This window comes from Eumetopias jubatus, unplaced genomic scaffold (genome assembly GCF_037043125.1).
Source record: "Eumetopias jubatus isolate StellerSeaLion01/CBP00866 unplaced genomic scaffold, mEumJub1_p1.0 scaffold_6, whole genome shotgun sequence".
NCBI lineage: Eukaryota > Metazoa > Chordata > Mammalia > Carnivora > Otariidae > Eumetopias > Eumetopias jubatus.
Genome location: NW_028274812.1, coordinates 75119040 through 75141056, shown reverse-complemented (window position 1 = coordinate 75141056; position 22017 = coordinate 75119040). Strand labels below are relative to the sequence as shown.

Here is a 22017-nt window from a genome sequence, read left to right as displayed (position 1 = left end):
ATGAGTATACACTGGGTATTGCGCTTGGGGAACGGCAGGCACCTGGACAGCCACAGTCAACAGAAATAAGATGAAATGTATAAAACACTGACATGATCTACTACGTGCCATTTCCATTCCTGACATTTTCTAAACTAGATTATTAATAAAGCTTGAGAAATGTCTTAGATATTTAAGGATAAACATTTAGCACACTGGAACCAAAAGTACAAAGCAAAACCAGTGTTGCCAGGAAATTAATTGCAAGAAAACAGAATCAGACCAGAAGTTCCAGGATTAAAGCCCAGTACTAAAGTAAGTATCACTTTCATCTGGAAGAATCAATCCAGAACTCTTAGTGACAAGAGAGTTCACAACACTTATACAAAATGAAATTAGAAAGGAAACAGACCTGAATCTTGCCCTCAAGAACCTTATTTCAAAATAATGTATGTATCATTTATATATCGGGTTTATGAAATCTTTGGCTAAAAAAGTAAAATGTTAGGCTGTCCAGACAAATACAGAGGAAGCAAGAGCTCCTTTATAGTAAGAAATTACACAGGCCTCTCCCACTTATGCCCTTTATGGCTGAAGGGCCTTGTTAGCAGTTTAGGCCCCAGTGTGTTTACCTCGGATCCAGCATCATTAACCCTTGCTCTCTGCTCTACAAATCTCATTTCTCCAGGAGGCTGTCCAGATAGCCACTTTTTCCTTGACCAGGACAGCAATTACTCCTGTCGGGCTTGAAGAGTCAATATTAATGTATTACTTCCCTTTAACACAGGCCGCTACATGATATGTAGTACACTCACTCATCAGTTAGGAAAGTGCATTTTACCTACCATTTTTTGCCACAAGAATGCCAACCTCATTTCATTAGTAAAAAGTAAAGGTCAGCAAACTTTTTCATAAAGGGTCAGATAACAAATATTTTAGACTTGTTGGACATCTGTCACAACTACTCAACTCTGCTGCTGTATATGGTAAAAGCAGCCATAGAAAATGTTTATGTAAATGGGTGTGGCTGTGTTTCAATACAATTTTATTTACAAAAGCAAGGGGGGGTGGATCTAGACTTGTTCTGCTGGCTACAATTTGCCCACCCCTGATCCAAAGCAAGCAAGCACACTTTGAAAGAGAATTGTTCCATATAACCATGTTAGTTCTTTTCACTTTTTAAAGTTCAATTCATTCCAGTCTTCATCAACAAATACACATCAATTACTTATATATAAGAGATGTTTCCCTCAGTGAAACCTTTCTATTTCTCTGGGCCCCACTGCTGTATTTCCTCCGAATAAAAACAGATCTGTAGCCTTTCAGAGACTAAGAGCCCTGTTTAGAAGCTGACGCAAGCTTTGGACACTTGCCATAAAAATGCACATACATAACACACATAATTTTTTATCCAATTTCATGGGGTTCACAGACACCACGAAATTTGCTGGAAGTGAGGGCAAAATGTCTTAAGAACTCCAGGTTTCTGTCTTATCTCTTGAGTTAGTTACCTACTGCTACATAATCACCTCTAAATTGGGCAGCTTAGAACAACAAACATCAGTTTCTGTGAGACAGGAATCTTGAAACAACTCAGCTGGGTGGCTGTGGCTCAGGCTCTCTCATGCGGCTGTAGTCAAGATGTCAGCAGGGGCTATAGTCATCTGAAGGCTGGGCTGGGGCCCCAGGGTCCTCATGCTGGTAGCTGGATCCCCTGAGATTGAGTGAGACACATAGACAAGGAATTCACTGTGCCTTTTATGATCTACTCTCAGAATTCACCCTCTGTCACATCCACTTTGTTCTATTCATTAGAAGTGTTTCACTAGGTCCAACCCACACGCAAGGGACAGGGGAATTAAACTCCATCTCTTAAGGAGAGGAATAAAGAATTTGTGGGCATATTTTAAAACCATCACATATCTTCAAGTCACCCAATGATACCAAGAAGGTGGGATTCTATTTAATCTGCCTGTAATACCTCAGCTTTCCTAGCACCATGCTTATCAAATAAATACCTGGCACTGATTCATTAATACACTGAGTTAGGCAGGAATCAGGTGGTTTTTCAAAATAACCCTGTGAATTTGGTATATATCAACAGAATCTTTAGTTATTTAACTTGGGCAAATGAATTAAACTATAAAATAAAGAATGGATGATGATTCCTGAGGTATGTTGCCATGGCTTACAAGTAAATCTTCTTCCCCCCAAAATTTTGGTTTATGGAGATTTATATAAGAATGTAAGAAGGACAGATTTTGTTGACAAGAAAGAGTTATCATTTTGAAAATAAAAAAAAAAGAGAACAATAGCATAGCAATTAGCATAGCTAATTAAGATTTACCTTCCAAACTGGCTAAACAAAAACTATCTTCCCCTGAGCATTTCCTGAATTCCCAACTTTTGGAATTTTCCCTTAAGGTTTTTCACCAAGGCTTTGATTACCTATAAACCTGCCAAGCACATAGCCTCAGGAGGTAGAGCTGCCAGGCATAATCAATATGGTTGGAAAGAAGTAGATGTACGTGTCACATTAGCATTATCAGTGTCACCTGCAAAAGTCCCAAGTACATCAATAAAAAATTAAGATCTTCATGCAAAAAAAGTCAGAAGTTAAAAATTTTCCATTAAATTTTCTTTCGTTTCAACCGATTTCAGTGCAAATATGTACAGAGTTTATATAAATATTCCAAGATGTCAAATAAGCCCTCCAACATTTATAGGTCATGCCTCCAAGGTACAGAAATGGGATCTGTAGTTAAGTCTGTCTCTGTAAAAACATCTGCATTCTTTAGGGAAGGGAAGATAAAGTAGGAGAAACTGAATTTTCCAAGGGAAGTGTGAGTTGGAACTGTTGGTTACCTCTCCACCCCCTCCCCTCCTTATGGGACCCGGGCACTACGGTGAGTAACACTTGGCCACACATGTATACTTGCAGAAGAGATCCAGTAGTTGTTAATTCCTCATAGGCCAGCTTATTTCTAGCTCCCAATCCTGGGAGCCCAGCACACTGGACAGAGTCCAACATGAGTGGCTGGTGTACATATTGATGCTGTTGGACATATTTTATATTATAAACCATTCTAGGGATTACTTCTATTTGAGTCCCCCAATAAGAACTAACTTTGCCTTTTGGGTATTTTCCATGAAGTCACCAGAATACACAATACAGATATTAGATTAATACCAGTTGTAGGTGAATCCCATTCCTAGACTATATGTTCTACAAAGTTTTTATTCACCAATGTGTACCTATCACCTGACACACTATTAGTTGAATGCATGAACAAGCACATAAATAAACAAATCTTCTACCTTACCTGTGTGGTACAGTAGGGCAAGGTTCTTGTGAATGTGTATGTGTTAGCAAAATACAATGCACTATTTGAGTGGCTTAAAACATACTAACCTTAAATAAATATAAATTCTCTTATGAATTCCCTTCCTTTGGTATACAAGCACTCATGGAAATTATCAACAATTCACTGCCCTCCTTCAGTCTATTCTCCTTGCTGGATACAACCGAGCTGTACTTGGCGTATGCTGACACCTACTGGCTGACAGAAAATGTCTTCTGTGTGTATATACTCCAGTCTCTTTCTTCCTTAAATTCTTAATTGCCAACTTTGATTCATTTAATATCAGAGAGTCTCTCTTTCTATATTCACTCTGCTCCACTGATATATAGGATCTTCTTGTGCAATTTTTCAAAAGTATATTCTTTAGACCTAGTGTTCCCATGAAAAAGTGTTCCATAATCACGTAAGATTCACAAGTGCTAAGTACTGTATGCTTCTTAGTAATTCACCCTGAACTTTATTGCTATTTGAGCAGTCTAGCAGTAAAAATGCTTACATACAATTTCACTGAGCCCACTGATTCACAAATTTATTAACAAAAATGACAATAATAAGCAATAATTATTGTATGATATGAATCTCAATTAGTATTATTTGACTATTGCATCCTTTTTTGCTCCCACAAAAAAACCTATTAATATCTTTTAAAATACATTTTGGGAAATGCATCCTGCAATTTCCCATCTTTGTTCAGAATTCTCCTCTTCAACCTCCAGCCCCCATTATCTTTCCATCCCTTAATTCTCAGATCAAATGCTACCTTCTCTATGGAATTTTCCTTAATTAGAACTAATGAGAAAGCCCTTTGTTCATCTCTATCATAGGACAGAGCATGTGTACCTTTTAGAGCTTTTATGTAACTTGTTAGTTTCCAAGATTAAACACTGAAACTCTGGAAGTAAAAATTCTGTCTCATTTATATTTTTATCTTCTATATCTCTAAGCAGAAAGTTTTACACACAGGAAGCCTAAGTGAATGTCTGCTGAACTAAATCTGAGGCTAAGCACTGCATTCATTAAATACTTGTAGCAAGAGAAAACTAAGCCTTCAGTTTATAAGACAAACTAAATACAACAGAGATCACACTCTTTAAAATGCTTCTAAGTGTCCCAAAGTCATGGAACTGCATAAAGTTAAGTATACTTACCCCAAAAGATGAGGAAATTAAGAGCCAGATTAAAGGCTATCACTTAGTCTGGCAACGTAGCTAGTCAATGGAAAATCTGGGACAAGATTCCATGTCTGACTCCAATCCCATACTCTCCCTGTTGTAAAGTGTCAAATATCCTCCTACAACTTCTAAGTGCCCCAAATATTTCAGGTCATCTCAGTATCAAATGCCCTAACAATCACCCCCAATTACAGATGGGAGAATCATTCCTGTGACTGACTGACTTCACACTGAAGTCCCAAGTCAGATTATTAAATTTAAGAAATACATTTCTACAACTGCATCATGAAGCCCCATACCCAACTTTTTCAACTAGAAGATAACACGGTCACTTTTATTTTTCTAGGCTCACTCTACTCTTCTAGAAGACATTTACGGAGTTATATGTAAAGTGAACATTACATAGTTTGCATGTTTCTATAAGCATCTGAAAAACCGTTTAGGTAGGAATTTTACTAATGACAAGGCATTTCCAAATAATCTCCCACTCTAAAGTTCTGTTTTTACTGCAGTTGTTTTTTAAACACCGACCAAATAGTTTCATCAAAGAGGTAAAAAGTGGCTGGTAAGCCAAGGTGGATCTGAAGGTTTTACAATGACTAAGGCTGTCACCCCACACTGGGAGAAGAATGGGGTGAATATACAAGCAGTTATCGGAATTAGGTCCAAAGAAGGCCAGGGAAAGCAAATCAGGTAGGAGACCTAAATGAGAACTCAATATGGAGAATGTTGAAAAAAATAAAGTATTTGGAAAGGAGCCGAGCATGTGAGTCAAAGGTGGAAAAGAGAGCAAAGGAGGTCAACCCAAAAAGTGTTAATATGGTTAGAAGCCATTTGTGAGTACATGGTGTAAAAATAGACTAAGATGGGCTTGGGAGCAGCAAATTAAGACTGGTGCTTGCAACCAGCGGGGGAAAAGAGTAGAGACTGAAATTAGGTTTAGAAGCAGAAGCCAAGTTTAGGCTTCATTAGGTAGGTAAAAAGAGTGGATTAGTTAGTCTTACTTGGGAGCTAACAGGAAGGAGCCTTGATGATATCAATCTGAAGAGTCCAAAAGCAAGACTTAGTAAATAAATCCATTCCCATCCTTTTCTTTTTCTTTTTTTTTTTTTTTTTGCTTTTACAGGCAGTGTTTTTGATGGTGGTCTGTAAATACTGACACAAGGACACATAGCAGACATAACCAAGGGTTTAGAAGACGGACCTGTTTTCGAATCCTGAATCTATTACATCTTAGCTGTGCCTCACTGGGCCAGTAACCTCAATTTCGATGACTTGTTCTAACCACAGCACTTTCCCACACACGTTAAAAAGGATTCAATGATATGGTATATTACAAAGCTTAGGACAAGTCTGATGTATAGTAAAAGCTCAAAGATAGTAAATATTATTATTAGATAATTAAAACCACAATACTTAACCTTAGGAAAGACTTTAAAGAGGAGGGGATTTATAGCAAGCTTACAAAAAAGAAGAGGATATAGATGCACAAAAAAATAAAAAAAGTATTACCCCCAAGAAAAAGGAAAGCAGAATGACAGTCTATAGTGTCTATATAAACCTTATTTGAATCCAAAGACACTTCTATTCAGAAAACTCAACTATGCCTGAATAACTTTTCAGAGTTAACTTGAACAACCTAGCACATACAATGTCAACTGTGACTTCCAACCTCCCCCTTTCGGCCTTATCGATTTAGAAACAAACTCCGTGATAAAATTAGTAAGGTTAAGTCACTTCACCAGTAGAGGTATCATTATTTTATGTCGCTAAAAGGAGAAAAATGATGGAAATAAGAGATGCTAAGAAAATAAGAGTTAAAAAAACCCCAGAAACACACAGGGCTTAGAATAAATTTTTATATATTTATCTTCATATAATTCCCCAGGATGTCAGGAATAGTTTATGAGCCATGTACAATAGAAGAAAAAATTTTTAGGTCTGTTAATGAAGACCTTACCCATGTAACAATATTTATAAACAAAGATATCCATTTCCATATCAATCCCTTTCTTATAGAAATATTAAAAAAAAATAAGGACATTGGATGAAATGGAAAGCTTAGACTCCTATGGGTAATTATACATTTTTTTTAAAGATTTTATTTATTTGACAGAGAGAAAGAGAGAGCACAAGCAGGGGAGCAGCAGAGGGAGAGGGAGAAGCAGACACCCTGCTGAGCAAGGAGCCCGATGCAGGGCTTGATCCCAGGACCCTGGGATCATGACCTGAGCCAAAGGCAGACACCTAACCAAAGGCAGACTGAGCCACCCAGGCACCCCTAATTATGCACTCTTAAACACAATGAACTATATGTGATCTGCACAGATGAATGAATATATGAGAAACTGTGGAATTCCATTCTGATTGGACATGACAGAAGATGTGTCAGGCATAGGACAAGGCAGGGCTAAAGTGGTTAAATCAGAGCTAGGCTGTAGAAGAACTCAAAAATGATCCAAGGAGATAAAGATTTTGGGTAGGCAGAAGGAAGCAAGGGAGTGATGTGATTGGGGATCGCTAGGCTGGCTTCAGAATGTAGGCTGGATTAGAGAGTTCTGGCAGGCTCAAGAGACGCACATAACCTCCACATGAAGAGTATTGAACACGTGAACTAGGCTGGCAACAATACTAAAGAGAAAAAGAATAGATATGAAGAGATTTTGAAAGAACACTGGACATTGACCTCCTAACTGGTTGGAAGTAGGGTAATTGGGAAACAATTAATGGCCAACTTCAGGATCTGAGCCTGGTGACTAGGAGAATCAAGATGTCATTGATAGATACAAATGGGAGGAAAACATATGTTCACCAGGAACGTTAATGAATTTCTTCTACCTCGCACATGTTGAATTTGAGTAGCCAGTGGGATATCTGGCAGAGATAACCTAGAAATAAGATGGAGATATAAACAAAGAACTTAGAGAAAGTTAGGTCTGAAAATGTAGAGTTGAAAGTTTTTACTCAATAGAAATTAGACTTTCTACCATGAGAGCAGATGAACTTTAGCAAAAGGGAAAAAGAAGTCGGGGATACAGTTGTCAGGCTATAGGAAAAGCAGAGATGGTAAGAGAGGAAGGGAAGAGGTCAAAACAAAGGAAAGGGAGGATGAAAAGAAGCCAGAAGAAAACCAGGAGAATGCCAGGGCAAAGATGTCCAAGAAGAAATGGTGAATAAGGATGAATGTGCAGGACTGAGAGAAAGCAAACGATTTTGCTTACCAAGTGACCATTTGAGATCTTTGGATCATCACTTCAGTGAATAATTGAAGTAAAAGCATAGGTGGACTTGTTAGAAAGAAGATCTCCTTAAACATGATACAAAAGCAAAAGCCTGCCAATTCTGATTTTAATTTTGATAGGATCAAATTATGATAGGATCCTAATTTTGATAGGATCAAATATTTCACAAGACATTATAAACCAAGTTTAAAAGTAAGCTACAGGCTGGAAAAAAATATTTCCAAAAGATAAAGGACTACTAAGATTCACAATCTGTAAGAAATCCTAATACCAAACACAGGCACGCGCACACATACACACACACAAACACAAACACACACACACACTCACACAAATTTAAGTAGGCAAAATAACATGAACACGCTATTCACAAAAGAGAAAACTGAAATGGCTGGTAAACATAAACATAGATGTTCAACCACTAAGGAAAACACTCATTTATAAAAGATGCAGTTCTATCAGACTGACCAAAATTAGTAAACCTGATGGTATTAAACATTGGAATAGGTATGAGGAGAAGGGTAAAAGTGCCAAAGAGAATAGCCCCTAGGAGAACAACTAGACAATATCTATTAAAATTTAAAACATCAGTAGTAAGGGCCACTCCCACTCTCTAATAAAAAAGAACCAGAGCTCCTTGGTTGGCAGAGTCTAGGGCTGGTGCAGGGAAAAATAGGAGTCTGGGGCATTCTGCAGTATCGGAAGTAAAAGGGTGATCAAAAATTAAAAGTATGGGGGCATGTCAAAGGGACCCAGAAGCCAACCTAAAAGAGCTCCCAAAGGCCAAAACTGGAACAATTTGAACAAAATAAATTAATAACAAACATATAATGTGATGTTGGATTATAACCCAAGGTAGAAAATAAATACACGAGTCCATCAGATAAAAATAACTGAATAAATAAACAGAAGAAACAAATCTTCCTTATGTGAAAATTCCAAATAACATATATAGATAACACCCCTCTTCTAGGAGATGTGATTTAACTTCCTCCCTCCTCTTTAAGTGTGGGCTGGACTCAGTGACTTGAATCCAGAGAACAAAATATGGAAAAGAAACAACAGTCACTTCACAGTGAAAAAACTGGCCAACACCACCTTAGCTTAAGAGATCACGGTGTGCATCACCAGTGATGGCTGCGGATACCCTGTACTCCTGGTATGTGACGGTATTCTTTCCCAAACCCATCGTCTCAGTCTAACCAGGAGGAAAATATCAGATAAACCCAAATTAAAAGACATTCTAGAAAATGCCTAACTAGTCCTTCTGAAAAAAACTGTCCAAGACCAGAGGAGACAAAGAAGACACAATGAATGAATGCAATGTAACACCATGGACTGGCTCCTGGAGCAAAAAGGAACATGAGTAGAAGACCTGGTGAAGTCCCAGTAAAGCTTGGGATTTAGTTAATATGAATGTGCCAAAGTTGGTTTCTTAGTTTTGAAAAAGGTGCCAGGGTGATGTAAGATAACATGAGGCAAACCTGGAACTGCGTGAAGGGTACATACACAGAAGCCATCTGTACTATCTTTATGACTCTTCTATAAATCTAAAACTACCCCAAATAAAATGTTTATTTAAAAAATGTAAAATAAATATATCCCAGGAGCAGCAACTCCCCTTCTTCCCATCCACTTTAAACAAGTCCTTGCAGAACTGCACGGGGAGGCGTGTACAAGGGTCTTCACTGCAGAATTGTTAGAATCAGAGAAAAAAAATGTAAAAAACTGTAACAGAATGGCACAAGAAACCATGGACTATCTACATTATGGAACAGCAGAGAGCTGTGAAAAATGAGACAGATCTATATGTACTGAGAAGATACAATGCCGAGTGAGAACAGAGAGGGTACTACAATATATGATGAGAGAAAGGAAAAGATACACAGAATGTAACACACAAAACATTTCTATAGACACTCTTGGGGCATTTATATACATATGTCTACGTTGAGATAAAGAGTGGTTACAGGGGTGACTTCTAGAGGGGAAACTGGAACTCGAGGTGGCCAAGGGGATTTGAGCTTTATTCCATGATGTTGAAGTTACTTTTGAGGAGAATGCCTTTATCTTTTACCTGGGGAATTATGAGTGACTAATTTTTTTAAGGTAAGGAGATCATTTTCCTCTAACACAGTAGAGAAAATGGCTAGAGTAAGGTTCTTGGGAGTTGCTATGATGCAGTAATATAGTGGGCATCCCCTGGAGACTGGCAGTATTGCAGGAGGCCCTGGGCCTGAAGCCCTGCCTAAGTCCCTGAGACAAGCACTTACTCTCATAGGTGTTACAATAGCAGCCAGCCTTAACAATGGAGAGACCAATGACATAATGTTCAATGTATCTTGTTTCCAATAGAGGCTTAAGTACCTTGGAGGGCTCATGCAGCCATCTGGATAAAAAAAAAAAAAAAAAAAAAAAATTCCCCAAGTGCTACTGAAACTGACTTCTTCCCTCTACTCAGTTGGCCTTTGAATCCAAGGTTCATTTTTCACTCTCAATGACTAGAATAAAAGCAGAATCAACCAGGACCATTGCAGTTGCTTTAGATGACAAATGTCAAACTGAAATTCTGGCAGATACGGAAGATTAAGTACCTTTTCTTTGATACTCATTATCCCACATTAAGCCAATAAATTTCCTTATAAAGTGGCATTACAAAAATCCTATGAACCAACAATCTTGAAGAAAATTTAACTCAGAGCATATATTTAAATAAGTGCTTAGAGCTCCATTTAAAGTACTAGTTTTCCTTAATATATTTAAAAGAGGTTATTTCCCATCAGTAATCCGATATTTTTAAAACAACATTTGAGAAGCTTTAGCTATACAATTAAAAGTAAATGTCTCCTCTACTATAGCTACATTTCAGTAGCTGAGAAGCCAAGGCCCTTTTCCAACTCTCAGTCTTCATTCAAACAGGCGACACAGATTCTGTAGTCCATCATTTTAATAACACAAAAATAACACAATACCCTTTGCATCGAGACAATAGAGCTTGACCCTTGCTGACCCCAACCGTGTTTTCTCTGTGCTGATACTCAGCTCAGTGATACACTGGACCAAGTCACACTATAAATTCACAACCACAAACCTCAACAGGCAATGAATGACGCCTACCAATCCCACACATCTCTAGTCATCTCACTCACCTCCTCTCCAAATGACCGTTTGAATCTTCTCCATTCTCCTCAAACTTCCAACTGTCCACTACACCCACCCCTTTTCCTCTTATGCCTCTTCCCCCATCACTCCTACTTTATAGATAAAATAGAAGCCATCACAGGCCGAGACTCTCATTGTCCCCAAACCTAGTATGCAAACCTGTTCCATCCACTCCAATTCTGATCTTCCCTCCTGTTACAGAAAGGGAATTATCCCTGCTCCTAAGGCTAGTTGTTACACCTCAGCTGGAGAAACCAGCCCCTCCTGTCCTGTCGGAATCAACCACCACTTCTTTCTCATGTGTAATCAACCTCTTCTCTTCCTCTCAACAGGATCCTTGTTGTTGGCTTTTTTTTTTTTTAAGATTTTATTTATTTATCTGAGAGAGAGAGAGAGAGAGAGCACATGAGAGGGGGGAGGGTCAGAGGGAGAAGCAGACTCCCCGCCGAGCAGGGAGCCCGATGCGGGACTCGATCCCGGGACTCCAGGATCATGACCTGAGCTGAAGGCAGTCGCTTAACCAACTGAGCCACCCAGGCGCCCTGTTGTTGGCTTTTAAATAGGCTCAAGAGGGTCTAACCCACCTGCCTAACTTCGGTGAGCTCCCTATCCCCTTCCTATTGCTCCTTCCCCTCAGGGCCAAACTTCTTCAAACGGTTGTCCACACTTGTCTCTGTCACATCCCCTGCCACTCACTGCTCACCCATTCCAATCCAGCTCCCAGCACTGTCACCTGACAAAACAGTCCCTGCTAAGGTCACTGATGGCTGTGTCAGTCTAAACCAAATACACGTTTTACGTTCAACATCTGATCTGACTCCTCAGCAATCTGACCTCTTCCTTCTCCTTCAAGTACTTTGTTCTTCCCTCAGCTTCTATGAAACAGCACTCTGTTGCTTTCCTCCTACCTCTCCTGCTGCTCCGCTCCTCCAGCTGCTTTCAAGGCTCACCCTCCTTTTTCTGGCCCATAAAAGTGGGCCATTCTTTACAGCTCAGTCCTTCCATTCTCTCTTCCTAAACAATCCCACCCATCCTTGGCTTCAATTATGACCACTATGAAGATGACTCACAAATTTAAAAACACAGCCCAAACCTTTCATCTGAACTCCAAGTCTATATATTAACTTTTTATTTGCTATTTCCTCTTGAATGACTCAAATAGTAACTCAAATTCAACACATATAAAACCTCATGATCTTCTCCCAAAACTTGATCTTCTTCCAATGTTATCTATCCCAATAAATAGTGGTTTGGTTCCAAAATCCAATCAATCACAAACACTGCAATATTACTATAGTATCTCTCAACTCTATCTCAGCTGCCATCGTCCACTATAGTCATTTCTCTTGGGCTTCTGCAATTGCCTCCTATCTGATCTACCATATTCAACTGTTCCCTGGTTGGCAGCCAGAATAATCTTTCTGAAGCATACATTAAACCATCTCACCCTTCTCTCTGGACAAAACATTCAAAAGATTCTTATTGTTTTTAGGATAAACACAAACACAAGCTCTTTAAAATGCCTCCAAGATCCTGAGTTGGTCTGGCTCCTCCTACCCTGTCCCCGTATCTCACTCTCTCCAGTGTAGCCACCTTGGTCTTCTTCCCATCTCTTGCCCTCACTATGCTCTCTCCCACCACAGGTCCTTTTGTACTGCTTTCTTATGGGCAAGCCCAGAGCCTCTTCACATAGTTGGCTTGTTCTCATCTTTCAGACAGCAGTCAAGCATCAGTTCTTCCTGGAATCCTATCCCACCTGGCTTGTCTATGATTTGCTCACTTCTTTTTCATAGCACTGATTATCTATTTGTCTTTCCCACTAGACTCTACTAAGGTCTATGATGCCTTAGCTCAGTTTTCTATTTCCAGTACCTAGCACTGTAGTATGAATTTAATATCTGTTGAATGAATGAATAAATGACCATCTTTAACACCTGACATTAAATTTTGTTTAATGGGTTCTTGAAATTCTGTCTCTCCTGTCTGGTACCACTGTAAATGCCTTCTTCCCTTTACATCTAAATTACCTAAAACAGCCCTGAAAGATGTACCTGATTTACCCTATTACGTAAAGCTGACAGGAGGCTGGGGCAACATCTTCTTATGGGCAATCAAAATGGTAATAGGAAAGGGGACCAAGTGGGAAAAAAAGAGACTGCACAAGGAAAAGGAAGCTTGAAACCATTCCATTTGAGGCTATTTTAAGCTTGGAGAAGAGAAAATCTAGGACTGAATTTCAGATTATCTGAATATTAGAGGAGTTGTCATATTCAAGAATCAACAGATTGATTTTTGGTAGCTCTGGATCAGTTTCTGGGAAATAGATCTCAGCTCAATAAGAGGAAGACCATTCAGTCAATTAGAACTATCTCAATGTTGTCAATCTTGTTAAAGTAGGGACTTTGCCATGACCCAGTGAATTCAAGCCCAGTCTGGTGAAATGCACAGCAAAGAGAACAGTGGTTCTCAAACATTTTTGTATCAGCTCTGGAACCCCTTCTTCAAACAAAAGCTTTTGATGAGACCCTCGGAGGCCACACAGATAAATGGGAGCATCTCTATGGGCAGATGACTGCCACCCTCCACTTCCCACTCAACCCCTCTGCGAGTCACCTGCCACTGTATCAGTGGCAGCCTATTGGAGCTCCCTACATGAAAACATGCATGCTTTCAGGGCGCTGGGGTGGCTCAGTCAGCTGAGTGTCTGCCTTTGGCTTAGGTCATGATCTCACGGTCCTGAGATCAGGCCCTGCATCAGGCTCCCTGCTGAACGAGAAGCCTGCTTCTCCCTCTCTCTCTCCCTCTGCCCCTCCCCGCTGCGTGTGCACTTTCTCTCTCTCTCAAAAAATAAAGTCTTAAAAAAAAAAAAGAAAGAAAAGAAAAAACATGCATGCTTTCCCTGCCCAGCCCTCTGCAACTTTTACTGGGGTAGGGGTGGAGTGCAGGAAACTACTTCTTAACTCTTTTCAATTTTCTTTGATTCAGCTAATGAATATGATTTTCTATGAAAACCCTTTTAGCATGTATGTAGATTTTGCTCTTTTCAAAGAATTTTTCTTTGTACATGTTGCCTTTACTATAAACTCCTTTATGGCAATAATCTTTGGTTTCCTGCTCTGGAATCACATATAATACCAAGTATAGTAGGAGGTAATAAAAAAAGAGGAAAGAAAAACCCAAACCCTTCTGACGTGAAAACTGAAGACAACTACTTCAGGTTGGATTCATAAAAATACCTAACACATGATAAGAAAACACAGGAAAGTGAAGTAACAATTTCATACACACATTCTCCTTCCTGCTTTAGCCAATCCCAGGTCCCTCGCCCTTTCTACTCCCACAGTTCATGATTACACTTATCTCACATTCTTGAATCAAAAGAGGGAAACCAGATTCTTTCCAGAAAGCGATTCCAAGAGATGCATTGCTTTCCACAGGTAAAACCTGCTTTGACTAGCATCTCGAGGGAAAAACCTCACTTGTATTATATGTCACTGTCTTATTTCCTATATCTTCTTTAATGATTATAAATTCATAGATAAGAATTCCAAATAAAGTAAGTTTGAATTTAGGCCACTGTACATACACAGTGTAATTTTTTCAATTACAGATTAAGGAAGCATGTGCTCAACTTGCTTTGTAATGAAGAACAATTTCCAGATGGGTACGTCTAGGTGATAATATGGTAGTAGCAGACAAATGTGTGAAAAGTACTTTCCGAAGAAGCATTTATCTTTTCCCAGAGGTATTTGATAACTTTCCTGTATTTTTAGATTAATTTCCTTTCAATGGATTCCTGTTCTAGGAAGCTAAGGCACTGACTTCTGAAAAAAGTCATATTTGTATCCTTAAATTCTGATCTAGAAGATCAGATATGAACATACTATAAATCAGAAGTTTCCACTGCTGATGTTACATATTAAGATGCATAAATATTTACTGAATATAGTATAGTAAGTAGTGTATTTTGGGGAGTAATCAAAATGCTGACACATTCTAAACTACCAAAGGAATTGTTCTTGAGGAAGAATATACATTTATAGTGACATTTTCAGATCTCCTAAAATTTTATGGTGAAGGACTACATGATATAATGAAAAAGAAGTGAATTTGGAATCAGGACAACCTGGCTCAAATTCTGGCTCTATCACCAACTAACAAAGTGACTATTTCTCTAACTAACCTTCAGTTTCCTCACTTATAAAATATGACTTGGACATTCATACCTGAAGTCTAAATTAATCCTATTCTGCAAAAGGAATGCCCCTAATTAAAGTACATTGACAATGTCAGCCTGTGACTTCTATGTGGGCACATAGAAGGCTCTTTAAATGGTGTAATAAAGTGCTCTTTAGGGGTTGGTGACACTTACAAATTCATTCATCGCTTGCTCGTTCATTCTAGCATAGTAGTCACACACTATCCAAATGAATTCATGTGAAGTGTTTTAGTAAGTTATATAATTATTAAATTAACAGGTCTGAGATATTCTGCTGGATATAAAATTAGCATAAATTAACATTTGGTGTATGTTTTCATCAATCAAAAAGGACAAATTCCTCTAAATCTCCTCAAAATCACCTAAGTTTATCTTAGGCAATGATAGTGCCTGATACATCAGGTAGGGCACCTCAATTAAGCAAACTTTAGCAATGATTTTATGAGTACACAGGCATCAAAGTAAAAATAAATGGAACTGCATTTAACTTAAAAGATTCTATGCATCAAAAGACACAATCAACAGATGCAATCAAAAAACGCAATCTATGGAATGAGAAAAAATATTTGCAGGTCATGTCTAATAAAGAGTTAATATCAGAATATATTAACTCCTACAATTCAACAACAACAAAAAACCAAACCAAATAACCTGATTTAAAAATGGGCAAAGAACTCTGGAAAACAGTATGGAGGTTCCTCAAAAAGTTAAAAATAGAGCTACTACCCTACAACCCAGCAACTGCACTATTAGTTACATACCCCAAAGATACAAATGTAGTGATCCAAAGGGGCACCTGCACCGCAATGTTTATAGCAGCAATGTCCACAATCGCCAAAATATGGAAAGACGTCCATCGACAGATGAATGGATAAAGAAGATGTGGTGTGTGTGTATGTGTGTATATATACACACATACACACACACATATATATACAATGAAATGCTACTCAGCCATCAAAAAAAAATATGAAATCTTGCCATTTGCAATGACGTGGATGGAACTAGAGGGTGCTAAGCGAAAGAAGTCTATCAGAGAAAGACAATTATCATATGATTTCACTCATATGTGGAATTTAAGAAACAAAATAGAGAAGCAAAGATTCCGGAAGGGAGAGAAAACTAAAACAAGATGGAATTAGGAGGGAGACAAACCATAAGAGACTCGTAATCATAGGAAACAAACTAAGGCTTGCTGGAGGGGGATCGGGGGAGGGATGGGGTAATGGGATGATGGACCTTAGGGAGGGCACATCATGTAATGAGCACTGGGTATTATAAGAGACTGATGAATCACTGAACTCTCCCTCTGAAACTAAAAATACACTGTATGTTAATTGAATTTAAATAAAAAAATTTTTAATTAAAAAAAAACAGGCAAAGAACTTGAACAGACATTTCTCCAAAGAAGATATACAAATGGCCAACAAGTGTATGAAAGATGCTCAATATCACTAATCAGAGAAATGCAAATCAAAACCACAATAAGATACCACCGCCCACCCATTAGGATGGCTACTATTAAAAAAATAGAGAATAGGAGCACCTGGCTGGCTCAGTCTGTGGAACGTGCAAATCTTAATCTCGGGGTTGTGAGTTTGAGCCCCACATTAGACACAGAGATTACTTAAAAATAAAATCCTTAAGGGGCGCCTGAGTGGTTCAGTTGGTTAAGCATCTAACTTCAGCTCGAGTCATGATCTCAGGGTCCTGGGATCGAGTCCCCCATCAGGCACTGTGCTCAGCGGGGAGTCTGCTTCTCCCTCTTCCTCTGCCTTTCCCCCTCCACCTGCTCATGTGCTCTCTTTCTCTCATAAATAAGTAAATGAAATCTTTAAAAAAATAAACTAAAATAAAATCCTTAAAAAAAAACAGAAAATAGTAAGTGTTGGTGAGAATGTGGAGAAATTAGAACTCTTAGTGGGAATGTAAAATGCTGCAACTACCATGGAAAACAGTATGGAGGTTCCTCAAAAAATTAAAACTACAACTACCATTTGATCCAGTAATCACACTTCTGGGTATATATCCAAAGGAACTGAAAGCAGGATCTCAGAGATATTAGCATGCCCAAGTTCAAAGCAACACTATTCATAATACACAAGAAACAACCCAAATGTCCATTGAGGGATGAAGGGATAAACAAAAAGTTATTCACACACACACAAAATGGAATAGCACTCAGCCTTAAAAAGAGAGGCAATCTTCTTATATGCTACAACATAGATGAAGACTCCTAAGGACATTATGCTAAGTGAAATAAGCCAGTTAAAAAAAGACAAATATTCCATGATTCCACTTATATGAAGTATCTAAAGTAGTCAGTGTTATGAACTGAATTGTGTTCCCCAAAAATTCTTATGTTGCATATGAATAGTTAGGGCTCTAATCCCCAAAGTTACTATATTTGGAGACAGGGCCTTTCAAAAAGTACTTAGTTAAATGAGGTCATAAGAACGGGGCTCTAATCAGATAGAACTGCTGTCCTCATCAGAAGAGGAAGAGAATCAAGATCTTCTCCTTGTCTCTACCCCTTCCCTATCTACCTCTCTCTTTGCTCTCACAAAAAGAAGGGAACATGTGAGGACACAGGGAGATGGTGGCTGTCTGTAAGCCAGGAAGAGAGGCCTCATCAGAAACCAATCTTTTTTTTTTTTTCAAAGATTTTATTTATTTATTTGAGAGAGAGAGCATGAGAGAGAGCATGAGAGGGAAGAGGGTCAGAGGGAGAAGCAGACTCCCCGCTGAGCAGGGAGCCCGATGCGGGACTCGATCCCGGGACTCCAGGATCATGACCTGAGCCGAAGGCAGTTGCTTAACCAACTGAGCCACCCAGGCGCCCATCAGAAACCAATCTTGATGGCACCTTGATCCTGGACTTCCAAACTCCAGAACTTTTAAGAAAATAAGTTTCTGGTTCTAAAGTCATCCAGTCTTTGGCATTTTGTTATGACAGGCCTGGCAGACTAATATAGTCAAGTTCATAAAAACAGAAAATAGAATGGTGGTTACCAGGGGCTGGAAGAAGGGGGAAAAGGTAAAGAGTTTCAGTTGCAGAATGTAAAAGTTCTGGTGAACTCTTTCACAACATATATGTGAATATACTTAACATCACTCAACTGTATACTTAAAAATGGTTAAGATAGTAAATTTTATTCCATGTGGTTTTTACCCAATTAAAAAAATTAAGCAGAATTTCAATTTTCCTGCTGAAATAATGGAGAAAAAAAATTTAAAAATACTATTTCACAGGGGCACCTGGGTAGCTCAGTTGGTTAAGTGACGGCCTTCGGCTCAGGTCATGATCCTGGAGTCCCGGGATCCAGTCCCACATCGGGCTCCCTGCTCAGCAGGGAATCTGCTTCTCCCTCTGACCCTCCCCCCCTCATGTGCTCTCTCTCTCTCATTCTCTCTCTCTCAAATAAATAAAATCTTAAAAAAAATACTATTTCACAAATAAAAACAACTACCAGTATTATTTTATGCATATGAAATGTATATGGGTGTGATTTATGTGTTTCTACTTCATTAGAAAAAGCAATAATGGGGGTGCCTGGGTAGAATAGTCGGTGAAGCATCCAACTCTTGGTTTCGGCTCAGGTCCTGATCTCAGGGTCGTGAGATCAAGCCCCAAGTCAGAGCACAGAGCCCGCTTAAGTTTCTCTCTCTTAAAAATAAATAAATCTTTTTTTAAAAAAAGGCAGTAATGATGACTGTCTTAAGGCAAAATAATACTTCTTTTTTAGAACAATATTTACCAATACAGAGCCAACAAAGAAAAACCTAGTTTGCTAAATATAATCCCTAAATTCACTAAAACTAAGGGTGAATATAACATATCATCATTTCCTCCTTCCATATATTTGGCCAGAAAATGCTTCTACTAATTGTGGAACACAGAACAGTTCTCAGTTTAAATTCTCCAGATTTTTTAATCACATATTTTATCTTTTGAAAAGCTACTACCAGTAGCTACTACCAGTACTGCCAGTACTCAGACTCATTTAACTTAAACAATGAAGAGAATTCAATTCAGCTTTTTTAAAAACCCACTTATTGAGGCGCCTGGGTGGTTCAGTCCTTACATGTCTGCCTTTGGCTCGGGTCATGATCCCAGGGTCCTGGGATTGAGCCCCGCATCGGGCTCCCTGCTCAGCAGGAAGCCTGCTTCTCCCTCTCCCACTCCCCCTGCTTGTGTTCCGTCTCTCACTGTGTCTCTGTCAAATAAATAAAATCTTTAAAAAAAAAAAAAACCACTTATTTACACTTAGTGATTACATTCCTATAAGTTCTCTTAAATACGTAAGAACAAAGGACTTGAAACCTATAAAATTCTTCATCATTTATTACAAATAAATCTATTTTTCATGTTTCCCTAAGAGAAAATGAGAGAAATATAACAATAAACGTTATATTTGTACTTATCCTGTTTACCCTAAGTTAACATGTGGGATTATAGAGGTTCATTGAGCTCATGCTGCAGTAAAATTTCTCTTATTTGCTGGCCTAAATAAAATTTCAAGAACATTGTGGGTTGTGACACCGAGAGGGAAAGGCAGACACAGCTTGATTTCAAGAGATAGACTAGGACAGGGGTTTTCAACTTTGGCACTACTGACATTTGGGCTGGGTAATTCTTTGTTATAGAGACTCTCTGAGGCATTGTAGGATATTTAAGAGTATCCTGGGCTTTACCTACTAGAGTCCAGCAGCCCCTCAAGTCGTGACAACCAAAAATGACCCAGACATGGCCAAATGTCCCCTAAGGGGCAAAATTACCCCCAGTCTAGAGAATATGAGGCCGTGGGTGAATTGATGAATTAGCACAATTAAACTGCATACTTTAACTTAGGGTCCAAAGCTACAAAGTTAACATTTAGGATCTAAACTCTGATATGCAAACTAAACAAGTAAGTTGTAGGATAACTGTGGGCAGTGGGGAGGGGGATTAAAAAAAAACAATAGACTTCAAAATATTAAGAGACGTGTGCCTATTGCTAGAAAGAAAGAACATTCTAAATATATACCTGCCACTTTTTGTGTGTGCTCAACCAGTTACATTTGCTATTTTCCTCTTTTAGACTGCCATCTGGCAATCCACACTTCCACTAAAAAAAAAAAAAAAAAAAAAAAAATTAAAATTGCAGCCGATTGGACTAAAATAGTTAATGTACCACCCCACGTGCCAAAAATATGCCAGGGAGTCTACAGTTTACTCAGTAATGCCCCCAAAGAAAGAAACTAATGTCTCTTAAAAGACAATGTCCTTAAAGACAAAAGCAAATAACTCGCAGGATGCTTACCCAGTTTATGAAGTTCCTTTACTACCTTTGGGGGATACAGAGTCAACCAGTAGTAGGAAAAAAAGCAAAACAAAAGATGATATACAACAGGCCAACTGAACTCATCAAACTCATTTATTATGTCCCCAAGACATGACATACAAAATTAAAAAAAAAAGTCTACTAATCAAATACAGCAGAACACAACTGACTATAGTCATTTTATTTCCAGCGTCACAGGGATTTGTTAGGAATGAGTGAAATAATGAGACAGTACACTGAATCCTTGTCACTCTCCTCGAGAGAGGCAGTGTAAAGATCCTTCACAATAATGAATATAAGTTCACCACTGTAACTGAAATCTACTACCAATTCCTTTTCCTTAGCACCCAAAAGCTCTCAAAAGACAAACTGGCCCATCCACACTGGTATATCCTTTGAGTTCTCTTTCACAAATCCGTAAAGGCAGACTATGGGAACAAGAACCTACAGTTACCCATAGATGAACAGTAATGATCAAATATAAAGATGAGCAGAAAACTATGAACCATTCATTTAACAAATGTTTTGTCAAATGTGACCATAATTGTATGTATTAAACACTTCTACAAGAACTCATCTAGGGGCGCCTGGGTGGCTCAGTCGGTTGAATGTCTGCCTTCAACTCAGGTCATGATCCCAGGGTCCTGGGATCAAGCCCCGCATCGGGCTCCCTGCTCAGAGGGGAGTCTGCTTCTCCCTCTGCCACTCCCCCTGTTTGTGTTCTCTTTCTCTCAAATAAATACATTAAAAAAAAAAAATCTTAAAAAATAAACAACTCATCCAGATGTAGTAATGAGCAAGATAGACAAGGTCCTGATTCACTGGAGTATACATCCGAAGGCAGGAATTCTAGCAGAAGCATCAAACATTTGGGGAAAGCAACACCATGAAACAAAGTATCAATCACAAAATATCTTTTCAAAGAGAAGAGTTAACACCCAAAGAAAAGAGTTAGTAGAGAAAATAGAAGACTTGAAGTATCACTATTATTCTCAGATATTGAGAGAATACTTCATTTGTAAAATAAGAACAGATGTGACATGAGAAAATTCTGAATAAACACTAACATTTAGATATATCTGTCTGAAATCTTAGAAAAACAAAGATAAAGAGAAATCCTATAGGTTTTCAGAGAATATCATATAAGAGATTCTCAGGTATTCAAGGACTGACTACAGTTCAACTTTAAAAGAACTATGAAAGAGCATATTTCATCAAAGCAAACAATGAAACAAAGACTATGAAGTGAAAAACAGCAAAAAAATACATACTATAATACTATTTATAAATATTTTAAAAACATCAAATATTTTCATGGAAGTAGAGATACAATAAAAATATAAAGACATTTATGGCCGTGATACAGGAGTGTAAGAGGCAAGCAAATGGGGTAGGGCTTCTTTAAGAAGAAAGAACCACTATCAGTAGAATCATAAATGATCTCAACATAGAGGAAAGTGCATAAGACAGGGAAAGAAAGAAGAAATGAGAAACTTATTAAGAGTCTTTTCTTGTTCTGGTGAAGAGTATGGGTACTAGTTAAATCTAGAAATTGAT

General features: G+C 38.4%; 1 protein-coding gene across 3 annotated transcripts in view; it reads right to left on the bottom strand.

Moving 5' to 3' along the window:
- UBE3D (ubiquitin protein ligase E3D) overlaps positions 1-22017 on the bottom strand; it is a 154217-nt gene that overhangs the window by 84421 nt on the left and 47779 nt on the right. The window contains exon 10 of one of the 3 annotated variants that reach the window (XM_088023924.1): positions 1052-1693. The exons of the other annotated variants lie outside the window; for them this stretch is intronic. Coding sequence (XP_087880050.1) covers positions 1624-1693 — 70 coding nt within the window. The 3' untranslated portion in view covers positions 1052-1623. Of the gene's footprint in view, positions 1-1051; positions 1694-22017 lie in introns of those variants that run through there. 3 annotated transcript variants of the gene reach the window in all.